This window comes from Spermophilus citellus (assembly GCF_964194105.1).
Source record: "Spermophilus citellus genome assembly, contig: SCAFFOLD_36, whole genome shotgun sequence".
Classification (NCBI taxonomy): domain Eukaryota; kingdom Metazoa; phylum Chordata; class Mammalia; order Rodentia; family Sciuridae; genus Spermophilus; species Spermophilus citellus.
The window spans coordinates 1,528,191-1,546,727 of record NW_027673039.1 but is presented as its reverse complement, the minus strand read 5'-3'; the positions used below and the strand labels follow the sequence as shown (position 1 = coordinate 1,546,727).

Sequence of the window (18,537 nt, the reverse complement as noted above, 5' to 3'; positions counted from 1 at the left end):
CCCCTACAGCTCACAGCTGCAGAAGTCTCAGTCCATAGATGGCTGACTCCATTCCTTGGGGCTTGAGGTAAGGCTGACCTTCTTGGTGGAAGAGTATGACAGAGGAAAGGACGTCTGGACATGGTCACCAAGAGGCAGAGAGGAACAAGGATGGTGGAATGTGATGTACATCATTATCCAAAGTCCATGTACGAAGACACAAATTGGTATGAACATACTGTGTATACATCCAGAGAGATGAGAATTTGTGCTGCATACATGTAACAAGAATTGTGATGCATTCCACTGTCATTTATTATTAAATCAATCATAAAATTTTAAAAATATATAAAAATAAATTTACACACACACACACACACGCATACTCACACAAAAGAGGCAGAGGGAGAATTTAAACTTAGTTAATAAACTTAATTAATAAGGGCATCTGTGTAATTGTGACCTGAATCATTACTGGCTTCTCTGTATATAAGATATACTCATGGTGCTCAAGTGTACAAGCCTTTTAAAATGTGGACCTTAGAACATTTGTATCAAGTTGGAGTTCTCCAAAATGAAATTGTCTGTAGCAATCGTCACCTTCAGATTTATACATAGAAAATCAATTTGGTTGATATTATGTCATCGAATACTTTGTAATTGGATAAAGGTAATCTAAGTTAATTGTATGGAAATGGAATGAGACCCTCATTGTTATATAAAATTGCATATAAGAGATTGTGAGGGGAATGGAAAAAAAAAACAAGAAGAGAAATGAATTACAGTAGATGGGGTAGAGAGAGAAGATGGGAAGGGAGGGGAGGGGGGATAATAGAGGATAGGAAAGGTAGCAGAATACAACAGTCACTAATATGGCATCATGTAAAAATGTGGATGTGTAACCGATGTGATTCTGAAATCTGTATTTGGGGTAAAAATGGGAGTTCATAAACCACTTGAATCTAATGTATGATATATGATATGTAAAGAGCTTTGTAATGTTTTGAACAACCAATAATATATATATATATATATATATATATATATATATATGAATATATGTTTATGTATGATTTCACGTTACATAAGTAACATGTGCATATATACATATATATATATATATAGATAGATAGATAGATAGATAGATAGATAGATAGATAGATTGTATATATCTCTATCTATCTATCTATATATAAAATTTTGTGGGAACTCTTTATTCTAGGATGAGAATTTAAATACATTTTCGAAAGGTAACAAGGAGAGTTTGATTTGTGTAAGAACCATCTTAGTCTTTCTGATTGGTTCCTGTCTCAGATGTAATATTGTATTATGTTCACTGATATTCAGATAGATTCAGGAAATGTCAGAATTTTATAAAATGATATTTAAGTAAAAGGCAAAGATCACCTTCAGAAATAAAGCACTTTACCTAAAATCTGTCAAGGGCCCCAGCTAACCTCAGGTAAGTCTCTGCCTCTCACCCTACTCCATGTTAGGACGGCTCCAAAGCAGGCCAGAATGAAGCACACTTAAAATGTTCAAAAGAGATTTTTTTTGTTGTAAAGTTGACTGTGATCTCAAACAGGGATATAATGCATCACTAAGTAAAGTTTGGGATAAAAAATATGCTTTTGGTGCAAGTTCTTATACAACCTGAATTTGTTTTTGCTCATGTTTACTTCATTTTGTATTTTCCCTGTACAACTTTGTAACTGTCACCTCTTAGTGTTTGGAAAAAGCACTACTAATAATAAACCAACCTGAGTAAGGGTGAGACAATAAGCCATCACTACAGAACTGACAGACATAATATAAAGCTGACTTCCAGCAGGAACAGTGACCACACTTAAACGTAAGGGGTCACTATAATATTATAGACTCGGAGCTTAACACCAGTGCTCCTACTTCAAGACTGGTGGATCTTCCTGGCTAGATGTTTGAAACCAAAACATGGAGACCAATGTTAAGGACATAAAAACTGGGCAATATGTTGTTTCTTGCCCTCTCAGGTCAGGCAAGATTCAGGGAACAACGGGATCCTTTAAGTTCTCTACCACTCCAATAAGTCACCTGACCAACCATTCACAGGGACTAAAAGGACCCTAGAAAACAGGAAGCCAACTAGTGCACATGCTGCAAAAAGAAATGTCACTGGAGAGGGAAACAACCCTGTTGCTACCATAGGAAACCACCTGTGGTCAGCAAGACCCTCACTCATCCTGGCAGGAAAAGCCCAGGGAGCCAAGAGCTTCTCACATACTCCCAACATTGATCCCTGACTAACCCAAATTGGCTCTAACCATAGAGAGGGAAAAGGTCATTTTGGTATTAGTTGACTTTTCTCTTCTCATTTAAGTTGTGATTCTCCTCCTCCTTGTTATCATGTATATCTTGGTCTTAGCCACTCTCTTAGGCAGGAGAGTATGACCAAAACACATCCATACATTGGTATTTAACAGAGGAGACAATCATCCTTTTATTGTTTCTTAAGATGTACATTTGGGTCAGTCCTTTCCAAAGTAAGTGAAATTGGGAGGGTACACAGAATACATAGAAATGCCTAATAAATAAGACAGAAAGTTCTGTCCAAGTCACAAGTGTCTTCTTACTCAACTTGAGACCTACAGGTGTGCCTCACCTCCTGCACAGGTGCACTTGATCTATTTTTTGGTTTGTTGGCTGGTTTAACCATGATGAGCTGCTGACCTGCTCTGGAGTTCACAATTCACATCCAGCCTGGTAGTGGGTTTTAGTCAAGACCTGCAAAGTAGACAAGTTTAAATGGAGATGGAAAGGCCCTCACCAGGTGCTCCTGATCACCACGAAGGCTACCCAAAGTGCTCAGAAGGAAAGAACCCTTTACCATGAAAAGAACCTTTAACCACATTAAAACGTTAATATGGCTCGGGTGCCTGACATTGAGAAACGGTGCAAGAGCCAAAATGAAAAAAAGACTAAAAGGCCTAAAAAAAAAAAAAAGTATGGCTTATGTGAAATACAAGTGGGGGGGGCCCATCATCAGAACACAAGATTCAGCCTTCACTGGGGTGTAAGGTCCAGTCATGGACAGTTTAACAATAGCTTTTGATTTGCCCTCCAGATTTTCAAAATTAGCCAGTTGCATGGATGGTTAGCCTGAACTCCCCCTATAAGAGTGTGTGTAGTTCTGTGTTAGGGTGAACACAGGTGGGCTCTCTGCCCAAGAGCGCACAAGACTGGCATGCAAGATTCTTTCCATTGGGTTCCATGGCACACCCTTCTGCAGACGCCAAGTTCACCTTGCTGGCTACTTTTAAACATGTGCTGGATTCCTTAGGGCAGACCAGGATTTCCAACACTTTGTGGAAGACATTTGTGGCTGTTTTTTCTTTAATCATTTCAACTTATCCCTAGGGTAAATACTGTCCAGGTCACACAAGATCCAGATGCAGACACTCACACTTTCTTTCTTCATAGATAGTGACAGTTTTGTCCACATCCTGATGGTGTCAGTCTGTTGAATTGAAGTTAGAATAAATTGCTCAAAAGACAGACACCACATTCCACCATCCTTGCTAATCCAAAGTCCATGTATGAAGACACGATTTGTAGTCTACATACTTTATATACAACCAGAGATATGAGAAAAGGTGCTGTATATGTGTAATAAGAATTGTAAAGCATTCTGCTGTCATTTATTTTTTTTAAAAAAATCAATAAAAAGACAGACAACATTGTAGTCTCAGCACTAATCTGAATCTTTGAGCAGAACACAGCACTGTGGAGCTGTGGTTCTAGCTACTCAGGAGGCTGAGGCAGGAGGATCACTTGAGCTCAGGAGTTCAAGACAAGCCTCTATAACACAGCAAGATTTCACCTAAAACAAACAAACAAACACAAAACTCCAATATGTGAATATCATCTAGTATACAGAATTTGTAGCTAATATTGAGGAAGGCAAAAAGAAATCCACCCAATGCCTTCTTATTTGGTTAAAGTAGACATTTCAGGAGTCAGTAGAAACAGCAGTCTCCTCCTGACTTTGGGACCTGTGTCCTTGAGAGTCTCCACAGCACCCCCAGAAGTGCAGCTAGAATCTCCACATGCTACCCCAGAAGGAAGGTGATGGCTTGGGTCTCCTCCAGGGGTTGACCTTTTGGGGTTCAATCCAGCATCCTGAATTCTTTGGTTAATGCTCTATCACCCTAGGTCCAAACATATGGCCACCTGGCATTCAGCTGCATTTCTAAGCTAGACAGATGCTGGACGGAGGTTGGCATTCCAATCCCCAGATGTCTGTAGCAATTGCTATGATGCCTGTGTGCCACTTTAACATGACGTCACTGTTCTGTCAGAAATACCATTGGCTAAGTGCTATTGCCCAAGACCTGTGGCCTAACTGTCACTCAAATCATGATTTTCTCCACCTATTTCCTCTGCAATTCACTGACCTCATTGATCTGTCTTTGTTTCCTTCAGGTAATGAGGGGACAATAATACTAATACATTTAGAGCCTCACTATGGCTACTAAGAGTTAATATATACATGTAATGTGTGTGCACACAGAAGGTAGCTGTTACTCTAATTTTTCCCCATGGCATGCTTCATACATTTGCATATCATCCTAGTGCAGGAACCAGGCTAATCTCTGAAGCCTTCCAGTGAGGCTGAAAGAGGCCACTAGTTCGAGGTTGCAAGGCCCACAGAAAAAGAACTGGGATGTACATGAGATCTGTTTTCCACCTGAGTGCTCTCCTGTACTCTGATTCCTGATTACCTACGCTCACTATGGGCTTGTCATTCAGAGGCAAATAAAATAATATAGAAAAAATTAATATATGAAAATGTGAATGAAAAGAAAAACGTGGAGGAAAAAGGGACAATTGTGATTCGAAAAACATGTGGAGTTAACATTGAGGGAATTGATGATCTCAATTAATGTTTGTTTCTCTAATGAAAGAAAGAATCAAAACACTAATTATATTCAGGCACACAGAGTTGTACTTATGCATATTTTTCCCTTGCTATGATGAAGCAAAGTAGTTCTTACAACATAAATTTTTCCAGCCAAGGGTGAGCACACTTTGTGTAATGTGGACAGTGAATGATATCTGCTTTGGTGATCCACAGTAAGATTATTCATACTAAATCAGTGAATTAGTCTTTTTTAAAATTTTCATACCAGGGATTGAATCCAGAGCCACTTTACCAAGGAGCCATTTCCCCATCCCTTTTTATATTTTATTTAGAGACAGGGTCTCACTGAGTTGCTTTGGGCCTTGCTAAGTTGCTGAGGCTGGCCTCCAACATGTAATCCTCCTGCCTCAGTCTCCCAAACCCATTTGTGGAAATTCAGAAGTAAAGTGGAAGGTGAGAAAAGAAGGGGTTATCTGGCATTGTGTAAACATTTCCTCTCCTTCCCCAGTGTAGATTGGAAGAAATTGATTATTCATTTTTCAGCACAGATCAGCAACAAGGCACTGAGGGTAGCATAGCCATTGCCCACCAGCATCTGGACCACCAGGTAAGTGGGATCCTCACTGTGCATCGGTCCTCGCTGTGCATCGGTCCCGAACACACAGTCCACAATGTACATGAGCACAAAGAGTCCCATGAGCAGCAGGATGGTCCTGGTGGCCCTCACTTCTGGGGAAGCTTTTGGGGACAGGCTGGTGATGTGGAGGTGCTGGCATTGCCTCTTATGCCTGCACAGGAGGGCCACCATGTACCCACTGGAGACGGCCATGAGCTCGAGAAGGAAAATGTCCTGGAGTATTCCTGTCACGGAAAAGAAGGTCCTGAAATGGTGACCTGTGGGGGTTAGAGTGCAGGATTCAGAGACAAACCTGAAAGCTGCTGTGTCATTAGAGGGACCTCCCATGGTGACCAAGATGCGGACAGTGAAGAACATGTTGAACACCCATAGAGTGAGCAAGGTCCACAGACTGCATTGTGGGTACATGTGCTTGGACTTGTTCAGAAAGGAACTTCTGTGGTTGAGAGTGGTGGCCTGCAGGACACTCAGCAGGCTGGTGGTGGTGACAGACAGGCTCCTCATCAGCCTGTACAAGTAGATGATGGCTTTACATGTGAAGTTGTTCCAAAAGTCCAGAACCCCCAAAATTCCCAGATCCAGGTGCACCCTGATTATGAGCATCAGCAGATGAATCAGGGCCAGGTGAGCAATGGCCACGTCTGTGGGCCTGGTCCTGCACTGGAGAAGGAAAGTGAGGATGTGGAAGAGGAGCAGGAAGATGTTGGCTGTGATCCCGATGACAATTTGGAGACAAAAGGCATTTCTTATAGCAAAAAAAAAAAAAAAAATGTAAAGTGTGCTGCTTTGGGTCATCTTTCTTATTCCCTGGGGAGAAGAAGCAGATGCTCAAAGCCTTAGAGTAAAAGGAAGGTCAACTCCTCCTCGCCATCATCACCAGGTTCAACATCCTGATCCCCAAGACTGCCCACTTCAAAACATGGGGGTCCCCTTGACACCCCTCCTCAGTCCTCTCAGCACTCAGGCACAGCATCTTCCGTGGGTCTCTGTGCTTTCATGGCCAGGGCCACCATTGATCTGCCTGGGAACGTGCAGCCACCTGACCAAAAGCTGAGTATGTGGCATTTGAAGGGGACTCCAGTGCAGCAGATTGCAGGGATGTCCACAGAGAACTCTCAAGGAAATGGTGTCAAGGGGACAGCCTCGTACGGCTCTGTACCTCCAGTGTCTGGGTCGTTCATCACCAGCTTACAGAATAGCTATCAAAATGTTGGCTCTGCAATCAGACTTCTTGCATTCATTGATTAATATATATGTTTTGGTACCAGAGATTGAACCCAAGGTTGCTTAACCACTTATATTATTTTATATATATTTAATTATACCAGAAAACCACACCTAAGTGAGTGGAACCATCAGTTATTAGCATGATCATATTCTAAAATTTCTTTTCTGTCCATTCTATGGCACATGGAAAAGGGGTGAAAAATAATCACAATTTAAATACTTTCTTTTGTACCGGAGATTGCACCAAAGGGTGCTTATCCACTGAGCCACATTCCAGTCTTTTTTACTTTGTTATTTTGAGTTAGGGTCTCACTAAGTTGCTTAGGGCTTTGCTATGTTGCTGAGGCCAGCCTCAAATCAATAATCCTCCTGTCTCAGGCTCCCAAAATTACAGGTTTGTGCCACTACCTCCTGCACAATGTCAGTTACATTTGGGGTGATAATTTTCAGTGTTTTAATTAGGAGACAGGAATCCAACCTCATGCTGAGAGTGTAGTTTCCATAGAGAGCAAGCTTTCAAGTCTTCTCTTAGATAGAAATGATATTTCTCTAGAAAAGGGAGAGGAAAAATTATACCATACAATTTGGTAATGACATCCCTATGAAATATTTTCCTAAGAGAAAAGGTATTTACTTTATTTCAGTTTTAATGTTTACACTGAGACTTATAACATCTTGCCACATTTTATCATCTGAAAAAGAAGAGACCGGAGTATAAGTTATTTTCACTTCTACCTAGAAAATTGTAGTTGTATAAAAATCAGTTTAAGGGTGAGCAAAAATTTCAAAGGGTTCAGACAATTTAAGTCTTTCAAGACTAGTTAAATAATTTCTTTGAAATCTTTGAGGAAGTGCCATTGTCTAAAATTAAAATTAAGTAGTCATATTAGGAGAATTACAGCTCTTCCAAATTATTAAATTATTTTAAAAAGTGTCTATATATATATATATATATATATATATATATATATATATATATATATTCCATTCACATCTTCAGGGAAATAAGATTTTCTCCCTCAGTATGCTCAAGAAAACAAAAGAAAAATGCTAATATAGTGGTCTAGGAGTCTCCACATTTTAAAAATCACAGGTGGTTATTAGTAGGCACAGTGCTACATGGTTTCTCTGACTTCTGTGTAGCTAATTATAGAAATGCCTATTTCTGGATGTGTATTTGAAGAAAGTTTTAAGACATACCCTGACATTTTGATTCCCAAAGTCCCTTAAGACAACATAAACTGGATATATGACATTTGAAGATGTCTTTTAAAAATCACAGAAAATGAAATAACTAGAATTACCTTCTATCATGTTATGAAATACAAATTTTCTTTAATTTGGTTTAAGAAAATAAAATGTACAGCATCAGAATATCAGAAAGAGGGGCTGGGGATGTGGCTCAAGCGGTAGCGTGCTCGTCTTGCATGCGTGCAGCCCGGGTTCGATCCTCAGCACTACATACAAATAAAGATGTTGTGTCTGCCGATAACTAAAAAATTGTGTCTGCCGATAACTAAAAAATAAATATTAAAAATTCTCTCTCTCTCTCTCTCTCTCTCTCTCCCTCTCCCTCTATCACGCTCTCTTTAAAAAAAAAAAGAATATCAGAAAGAATAGCGTATCCGAGTCCTCTGTGGATGGAGGGCACAGGACTGGGTTTCAGCATGGCCCAGGGGACACAGCCCTGCCGACACTGTCATGGGAGGGAGGGACGGATTGAGGAGGGAAGGGAATTGTGTTTCAGAGGAGCTTTACCTGAAAGCCAGTGGAAGACTTTTTTCTATAGGAGAAACTTTCTAGTTAGAGCTGGAAACCTTATTTCCTGTCCCCTCAATGCTGTTGAAAGAAGTGGCAGTGTCAGATGCTGTCACGGGTCGCCTGTCACAGGCATTAGCTCCCTGCAGCACCAGGACACAGCAGGCAGAGAAGCAGCTGGCCGTCTGCACACTGTGCAGGTCACACACGTGTGTATCATTGAGATCCACAGTGCCCTCCATGGTTTACAGGTAGATGTTTCTTAAAGAATGCAATATTGCTACTTTTGTGCTAATTCATCAGTTTTATTAGAAAACATTCAGAAAATGTGGACATTTCATAAAAGCAAGTTAAAAAGAATCCTCTGAGCCTGTCCACTCCCAGCTGTGCCTCACCCCACTCACAGCTGCCAGGACCACATAGTCTAGGAAATCGAGACATAGACACAGGGTCTGTCCCTCATCAGGATGGCCCAGGATGCCCTCCTCAAACAGAGCTCTGGGGAGAGAGGGGCTGCAGCAGCTCCTGGCTGCCCTGATGTGCTGAGCCCCAGGTCATGACTTGAACCCTGGAGGAAATAAGCCATCCTCAGACTGGAGGATCTGAACACAATGAGATACATCAGAGAAAGATAATGTGGAACAGGAGTTGAGAAACAGGTCTCATCTGAAGAACTCAACATGGGAGGAACAAGAAAATCTTAAATGGGCAGATAGAGGATGAACAAAAGTGGAGAAAAAAGTGTGAATGGAGGTTTGTTTCCTTAAGAAATCATCCCTGGATAAAATTTAGAGCTGATGGAGTGAGGTCCCTTTGTGGAAGAGGTAGCACTGTGATGACTACTCTCCTGCCCTGACCAGAGAAGCCTTCACTTAAACATTTTGCATCCTGTCACCATCCAAATCATAGACAACTTTTATCTGTCTATCTATCTATGTATCTCAACAATAGGGCCAGACAGTAGTGATCAATAACAAAGTTGGAGCAGCCCAGCCATTGGCAAGGACAGCAGTGGATGAGGAGGAGGCTCTCCGCAGAGCCCAACACCATCTTGGGCTGCCATAACTGTGTGTGGAGAAACACAGGCTGCAGGGGGTGGGGCATATCTGTTTTCTCAGGTGCAAGGTGAACACAGTCACATGTGTCGTGTCACCACTGGAATGCATGTTTTCATTTAGTGATGTGCATTAGCTACAGAAAGGGCTAAAGTTCAACATGACTTCTCCACTAACATCCACATTCTCCCTGATGTCCAGCCAGGAAGTGGCAGTCTGATGCTACTCTTACCACTTGGTTTTAACTGTAAGCAAATGCAGCCACTGGTCCCTGCTCCAGCTTGAACCCCCTGCAACTAGATTTAGCCCTGTACTTTGGGGACTCGTGAATATTGTTAGTTTTTTAATAAGAAGAAATTATCTCAAGTAAATCATTTCAGGTTCCAATCTATTTCTCAGACAGCAGTGAGTGTAACGTATGGCTCTATCAGAACTCAAAGTTCATATTACTAAGTTGTCTTGCTATTTTGTGCTTCAGCCTTACTAGTTCATAGCAATATTCACCAAGGAAGATAATTTTATTATACACTCTTGACTTTCATTCTCTTGTCTCCATAAATGAGTTCAAAATATTTTTTTCAGCATTTACTTTTACTACCTGAGATAATGAGAAAGAAAATTATACACACTGAAGTACTTTTCAATTAATCAGAATGCAATGATATTCTCTGTTCGGATCACTGACTTATGCAGAGAGTTGAGCCTCACATTCCTACAAAACATCAAATAGCATTGTCTTATGCTGATGTATTTTGTCTCAGTTTTTACCTCACAAAAGTAAAACAATTATGTCTAGGAAACATCAAAAAAAATATTTTGAACTGATTTATGGAGACAACAGAATGAAAATCAAGCATGTAATATAAAATTCTCCTTCTTGGTGGATATTACTCTGAAGTAGTAAGGCTGAAGCAGAAAATAGCAAGACAACTCAGTAATATGAACTTTGAGATCTAATAGAGCCATTCATTGAACTCATTGCCATCTGAGAAATAGATGAGACCTAAAATGATTTACTTGAGATGATAATTTCTTATGAAAAAACTAACAATATTCATGAGTCACCAAAGTAAAGGGCTAACTATAGTAAGAAGAGAGTTTCCCTTTGCAGTCTAGAGAAAACAGTCCTCTGAGCTTTTGAGTGTTGGTAGAGCTGAGGACATAATTCAGAACTACCAAATAACCCAACATACAATTAGACTATTTTAATTCTTCATCACGATCACAGAAGCCCACTCACACACTGGTGCTGCATCTTAGGAATAGAAAAGCACTTACCTGGGCAGGTAGCATGGGGAGTCCAGAGACCTAAGCTGATCCTGCACCATTTTAAGGAAAGGGCGTCTATAACTCACCTCTCTGTAGGCCTTTAATTTTAGCATCTGAAGGAGGTGACAAGATGCCACTTGAGAACGTAGAAATGTGGCTTCTCCAGTGGACATGTCACCTGTCTCTTACTTTTACTTTAGTCTCTGCTGGACAATAGAAACTGTGGGAGTGTCAAACTCAAAACTTTTCTCAAGTCCCTGGACACACTCATGTGAGGATCTCACACCTCCCAGTCATGTGGACTATACCCATATTTTCATTTTTAAAAAAAACTATGTTAAAATTAGCTCAATCCTATTCCACATATTGTAATGTCTCTCCTCTGGGGTGAGTGGTTACTGACATGCCCCATGCATTCCCAGTGGCTCTGAGGGTCCTCTCCCTAAAATGTGAGGCTGTCATCCCTGGTCCACTCTCATAATGATCATGTGGTTTGGGGTATTATGTCTACTAGGATTTCCAAACTCAGCTTCAGGTTTGAATTTCTGTTTCAGGTTAAGAAAGATATTAAGATATTAATATATCCATTCTGGCCATGAAGACTAGAAAGACTGCATTACAAAATATACTCAAAATATTTCATGAAGAAGAAACAAAAAATGTAAGTGAAAAACAAGCAAAGGAAGGGAAGGACAAACTAATTCAAATTAAAAGCCAAAATAAACTAAAATAACTGAAAATACAAATCTCATCTGATTAACATCTTTGAGTTCTCATAGGACTCGGCCAATTCTATGAGGCTTTCAAAGAAGAGTTAACACCAACACTCCTCAAATCATTCCATGCAATAGAAAAGAGGGAACCTTTTAAATTCAGTCTATAAAGCTGGTATCACACTGATACCAAAACCAGACAAAGACACAACAAGAAAATAAACCTCAGACCAATATCCCTGATGAACTTAGGTGCAAAAATTCTTAATAAAATTCTGGCAAACTGCATACAAAAACATTTTAAAAATCTAGTGCACTACAATCAAGAGGGGTTCATCTATAAGATGTAAGTTTGGTTCAACATAACGGAAATCAATAAATGTAATACATCACTTCAATCGACTTAGAGAAAAGAATCATACTATCTTAATAGATATAGAGAAAACTTCGATAAAGTACAGCAAGAATTCATGTTCAAAATTGTAGAAAAACCAGGGATAAAAGGAATATATATTGTAAAAGCTATATATGCTAAATCTGATGCCAACATCATTCTAAATGGAAAGACTGAAAGCATATTCTCTTGAAATTCTTGTACAAGATAAGTATGACCATTTCACCACTTCTTATTCAACATCATATTGAAACTCTAGCCAGAGCAAGTAGACAGAAGAAAGAAATTAAAGGAACATGAAGAGCAAAAGAAGAACTCAAACTATCCTTATTTGCGATGACGTGATTCTATATTTAGAAAAACTAAAATCTCCACTAGAAAACTTCTAGAACTGATAAATGAATTTAGAAAAGTATTTATTAGGACAAATACTTTAGCAAAGTAGAAGGATATAAAATCAACACCTATAATTCAATTGCATTCCTATACGTCAGTGATGAATTGACTGAAAAAGAAATTAGGAAAACTACCCCATTCACAGTAGCCTCAAAAAAAAAAATATTTGGGAATCAATCAAACAAAAGAGATAAAAGACTTCTATAAGGAATACACTGAGCCCTAGAGAATAAAATTGAAGCAGACCTTAGAAAATAGAAAGATCTTCCATGATCTTCGATAGGCAGAATTAACATTGTCAAAATGGCCATACTACCAAAAGTGAATGTATTTCCTATTAAAATCCCAGTAACATTTTCCATAGGAATAGAAATAATCAGTCATGAAATTCATTTGGAAAACACAAGAGGTCCAGAATAGCCAAACCAATCCTGAGCAAGAAAAATGAAAGAAGAAACATCAAAATTTCAGACCTTAAATTATACTACAGAGCTACAGTATCAAAAACAGCATGGTTTATGGGCAACAAGCAGACACGTAGACCAATGGTAAGAACAGAAGACACAGAGATGAATTCACAGAAATACAGTGACCTCATACTAGACAAAGGCACTGAAAACACACATTGGAGAAATGATAACCTCTCCAAAATATGGAGTGGGGAAAGCTGGAAATCTACATGTAGCCACATGCAATTAAACCCCTGTCTCTCACCCTGCACAAAACCCAACTCTAAGTAGATCAAGAACTTAGGCATTAAACCAGAGACCCTGTGCCTTCTGGAAGAAAATGTAGACCCAAATCTACCTCATGTTGGCTTAAATACACCCTGATCTCTACTTAAATTCTTCCAAGTTACAGAAACAATTATTTTAAGCCTTATTTTCCAGAAATAGCTGCCATTTATTCACCCAAATATTCTCCAGGATTTTCTCCTCCTTGATCCTGTAGCTTATATATGTCACAGTGGCTCTGCACCCAGCATGGCACCTGGATGTTGGTGGCTGTGTCCTCCCTGATGTGCAAGCTGTTTCTCCTTAGTGCTCTTCAAAGTTTCCCCAGCTAGATCTCTGCCACAGAGAAGAACTTCCTGCCCAATTTTTCCTGAGATCCTAACCCACTTAAAGCAGGATGAGTCCTCCTCCCAGATATCACTTGTCCATCTTACTTTAGCGAAGGGAACCATGGTAAAGTTGAACTATGTGGCAACCGTGAATCAAAGTGTGCTCCTTTATTGCTGCTGGTATTATTATTATTCTGGTACCAGGGGTGGAACCCAGGAGTGCTTGACCCTTGAACCACAACCCCGGAACGTTTCACATTTATTTAGAGACACGGTCTCCCTAAGGTGCTTAGGGCCTCTTTACGTTTCTGAGGCTGGCCTCAAACTTGTGATCCTTCTCTCTCAGCCTCCCAAACTGCTGGGATTACAGGTGTGCACCACTGCACCCGGACCATGTTACTTCTCCTGTGACTTATGTCCCTCTCTATGAAAGGTGCAGTCTTTCTAATATAGTTTTCCTTGAACAGCGTGTTAACCAAGAGCCACAGGTTAGGAGGCTTCTTCATTACCCTGCAGGGAAGCAGAAAGTTTCATCCTGGTCCTGAACCTCTGGACTCTTCTGTGCTAGTCAGGTGTGAGTGGCAGGAGCAATGGCTGGGAGAGGAAATGCTGGACAATTTCTTTTAGCTCATTTTTATAAAAGGTTCATTCTTATTCACTAGAACGCATTCTAATGTCAATGAGCTATTAACACAGATGTAGCTACATATGTTTTAAAGTCACTTACATATTGTATGATATTTAAGTGAATCAGTTTTCTCTATTGGATGTATGATTTGCTGATACATTATGATGTGATCTGAAATTTAGATGGAGTATGGGCACGGTAATCCCAGGGTCTCAGAGGATGAGGCAGGAAAGTTGTGAATTCAAAGGCAACCTCAGAAAATTAGCAAGGCCCTGGGCAACTTAGTGAGACCCTGTCTCAAAATAAAAATGAGGGAGGGGGGCTTGGGCTGTGTATCAGTGGTTGAGGACTCCTGGGTTCAATTCTTGGTAGGAAAAATAAATGCTTTGGTCACAGCTGGATATATTCAGAAATACATAATTGCTGTTGGGTGTACACCATTTTAGTTGTTGAAAGTGTTTGCTCACTCTCCTTAATGCTCTGGAGAGAGGAGACTCATTTTTCATGCTGCTACTGTGAAGTTTTGCCTTCAGAAAAATAAGATTTCTGGTCATTTTAAAGCATATATAAACTGAGGTCTTAATTTCCAAATATCTTTGAAAACTCCTGACTTCTTCTAATTACTACTTTTTCTAAAACTTTCATGTTTGCACAACTATATATTTTGAAGTAAGACTGAAAATCATGTTCTTGAATGCTCTGATTTGAAGTGATTTAAACATGTTACTGAAAGTTTTACAATGCTGTGTGCTTGTCTTGCACATGTTTTAACATGAATTAAACAAAATGATAGCAAAGTCTTCATTTCACACAAATGGCATAAGAGAACACAATTTTAGAACTAAAATTTAAAATTTTTATTTTAAAGTGTTGTACAAAAACGATTATACTTAAACATAGACGTTTAATTTATTCTTTAAAGCTTCATCAGAATATATGTTACCTACATGAAACAGTTGTTATAAGAACAGATGTAAGTAATTTTATGTATAAAGATGTAAGGGAATATCATTTGTGCCTGTGATCATGTGTGCCTTGTGGAAGATTTTCCTAGTGTCATTTATGGACTTGTCATGGTAGCAAACCTGAATATACTGAATAAGTGAAAGAATAAATTTTTATTTTTCCTGATCACCACATTTGGGAAAAGAAGGACTTTTTCCCTAATGGTGTAGATAATTTCTTTTTTAGACAAACACTGCATGTTCTTACTCATGTACAAAACCCAAAAAGCATTGCACACACTCTCCAAGAAATGTTGTTCCAGCAGATCATTCAACAAATTCTCCAGCATAAATTTCAGTCTTGGGCATTTGATTCCAGATAAGTGTCACCTTGAACTTGTAATAGAGATAATATCTTAGAGCTCATCTTTCAAGAATGGGCTGGACACATGTCCTTTAATTAAAACCTTAAAACACCAACTCTGTTTTAAAACAGCACCTAGTCTGTTTTAAATGTAGTTCTATTTACTACTCTGATTGTAAAGTCTTGAGAAGGAAAAAAAAACTATGCTCTTGGTAATATTTCCAGAATGTACTAACATAGGCTAGTTATTCTGGCTAGAGGATGAACAAAAATGTGACATATATAGCCACCTCAGAGGATTCCAAGGACAGACATAAAGTTTCAAGTCCTCAGAATAGGATTGTACAAATGTTCTACTATGTTGGTTTTTCTATTTTTTTAAACTGGAATTTGAACACAGGACAATTAACCACTGAGCCAAATCTCCACCCTATTTATATATTTTATTTAGACACAGGGTCTTGCTGAGTTGCTCAGAGCCTGTGTAAGTGGCTGAGGCTGGCTTTAAACTCACATCCTCCTGCCTCAGGCTCCTGACCTGCTGGGATTTCAGGCATGCACCCCCACGTCCTGTGGTAATTTCTTTCTACTCTTTCTTTTCAGGCAGGGACACAGCTGATCTGTTATTAAAAGAACTGCATTGATTCTCCCAAGTCATGTGCACGAAAAATTATATGATAATAAAATCAGAAGCCAACATTTCTAGAGAGTTCATTATGTGCCATGAACACTTCCAAGGTTTGTAGGCACACTTTACTTTTTCCCACATAGTCTCTGCAGGATTCACATAACAGGACTCTTTATGTGGACAGCTGAGATGACTGGACCTCAGCATCCCAGGGTGCTTAAGAAGGAGTTATGGTAAATGGCAGCTCTGACTCGCAACTTCAACCAGTCCGACATCACAAGTCACACCAACATTTTCTTGTTTATATATAACAAACATTTGGTCTGGTGGGAAATAAGCCAGAGTTAACATGGTGCTGACATGAAGTAATTCCATGCAGGTCCAGTCTGTGGACACTTTTGTTTGGGAGAGTCTCGCTTCCAGTCTCTTGCAATTAATGCCCCCTGAAATTTAGCCCAACTCGTAGACCTCCTATTATGCACCTGACAGACAAGATCAGGAAATGGAAAATCAAGTAAGATTTTGTCTTGCCACAGACAATCTCAGTAATGAGTTAATAGGAAGGAAATATATTCTAAGACAGATGGCACTTCTTTTGAGCCATGACATGGCCCCATTTAAAAAAAAAATCACTGGCTTTTTAATTTTTTTTTTTACTTTGAGACAGGGTCTCAGGAAGTTGCTTAGGTCCTTGCTAATTTGCTAATATTAGCATTGAACCTGCCATTTTCCCATCTCAGCCTCCCGAGCCATTGGGATTACATGTGTGCACCATGGCACCTGGCTGACAATTCTTAATGTACAAGAAAACTGAAGTATCAATATGTATGCCACTTGGAGGTTCCAGTGAGATTGGAAGGTACTGAAAAAAGGTGGTACATGGAGATGCATTCTCCAGGGTGTGAATAGAACAGTTTTTTAAAAAAAAATTCTGTGCTGGGAGATGCTTGGTGGGTAAGTGCACCAGCAGGAAGTTACACCTGGTCCTTTTGAGTCTGTATTTTGAAACAGGGTCTCACTAAGATGTCCAGACTGGCTTCACTCTTGTGATCCTCCTGCCTCAACGTCTTGGGTCATTGGGATTTCAGGCAGACACCACTGTGCCCGGCATCAGAAATGAATTTTCATGTGGAATAAAAATACAGTTGGATGAATCTTCTTTTTTCATGGAAGTGGTGTTCATTTGAGATTGATGAAGGAGGTCAGGTTTGCAAAAAAAGACATTTTTTGTGTGTTATTGTGGTCACAATATTTTTCCCCCATAAGATGAACAAAGCAAACAGACTGTACAGTAATATTCACATAAGAAACACTGTGTACACCGTGATTGGCATTGGGGTCATGGCCAACGCCCTTCTTCTTCTCATCCACAACTTCTTGCACATTACTGGGCACAGACCTAAGGCCACTGACCTGCCCATTGGTCTCCTGGTCCTAATCCACCTGGTAATTCTGCTCATCAATGGTTTCACAACTTCGGACATTTTTATACCTCAGGGGGGAAGGTGGGATGACCTGACGTGTAAATTTGTCATCTACCTGTACAGGTTGATGAGGGGGTTCTCCATCTGTGCCACCTGCCTGCTGAGTGTCCTGAAAGCCATCACCCTCAGCCCCAGGGGCTCCTGCTTGGCAAGGTTCAAACATAAATCCTCATGTCACAACCTGTGTTTCCTTCTCTTCCTGTGGGTCATCTATTCATCCTTCAGTAGCCAACTATTCATCTTCATCTCCATTGCTGCTACCTCCAATTGGAACTCAGACAACTTTATGTACGTCACAGAATCCTGCTCCTTCATTCCCATCACCTTCTTCCTCCAGCACAGCTGGTCCACCCTGCTGACCTTCAGGGAAGTTACCTTTATAGGAATAATGGCCCTCTCCAGTGGATACACGGTGGCTCTCCTGTGCAGGCACAAGAGGCAATCCCAGCGTCTCCACAGCACCAGCCTGTCTCCAGTATCATCCCCAGAACTGAGGGCCACCAAGACAATCCTGCTGCTCATGAGTTGCTTCGTGGTCATGTCCATCTTGGACACTGTTGTCTCCTATGCAGGAATCACACTGAAGGATGATCCAATATTTTACTGTTTCCAGATCCTCGTGGCCCATAGCTATGCCTCGTTCAGCCCTTTGGTTTTTATTTGTACTGAAAAACGTATAATTAGTATTTTCAGATATATGTGAGAGAAGACAGTAAACATTGCAGTAGCCAGTGGTGGATAAGTTCTGTTAAGGTGAGAAACTGTGCTGAATTTGGAGTGATTTATCTTGACAGAGTGTGTAGAGTCTTTGGTTTAAATGCAATGCAAAGTCTCACTTCCTCTGTTAAACCATCCACTTGGACATACGTGGATGACAATTACATCAAAGAAATCCAAACCATGTGACTCTGTGAAATATTATGGGGATGTCATGTTTCTCACTGGATCCTTAATAGGGGCCTGTGAGTTGGATGTCACTTGTCATAACCTGGGTTATTCCAAACTCTTTTTAGATACACAAGAGTTACAATGCTTCTCAAATATTGCATCATCTCCATTATCTGTATTTTCCCAAACTACATTTGTAAACATATTCTACCA

At 40.0% G+C, this 18,537-nt stretch overlaps 2 protein-coding genes across 2 annotated transcripts in view; one reads left to right on the top strand and one right to left on the bottom strand.

Annotated features, from left to right (window-relative positions):
• Positions 1-5,408: 5,408 nt before the first annotated feature.
• Positions 5,409-18,537, bottom strand: part of LOC308640207 (vomeronasal type-1 receptor 94-like) — a gene marked incomplete at both ends in the record, with an annotated part of 34,598 nt that continues 21,469 nt past the window's right edge. The window contains one exon of the mRNA XM_081312191.1: positions 5,409-5,618. Within this exon, the coding sequence (XP_081168317.1) occupies positions 5,409-5,618 (210 nt within the window). The remainder of the gene's footprint in view (positions 5,619-18,537) is intronic.
• Positions 17,219-18,139, top strand: LOC308640195 (vomeronasal type-1 receptor 94-like; the record flags this gene model as incomplete). Its single annotated transcript, XM_081312187.1, has 1 exon — positions 17,219-18,139. The coding sequence occupies one exon, from the start codon at positions 17,219-17,221 to the stop codon at positions 18,137-18,139; it is 921 nt and encodes a 306-aa protein (XP_081168313.1).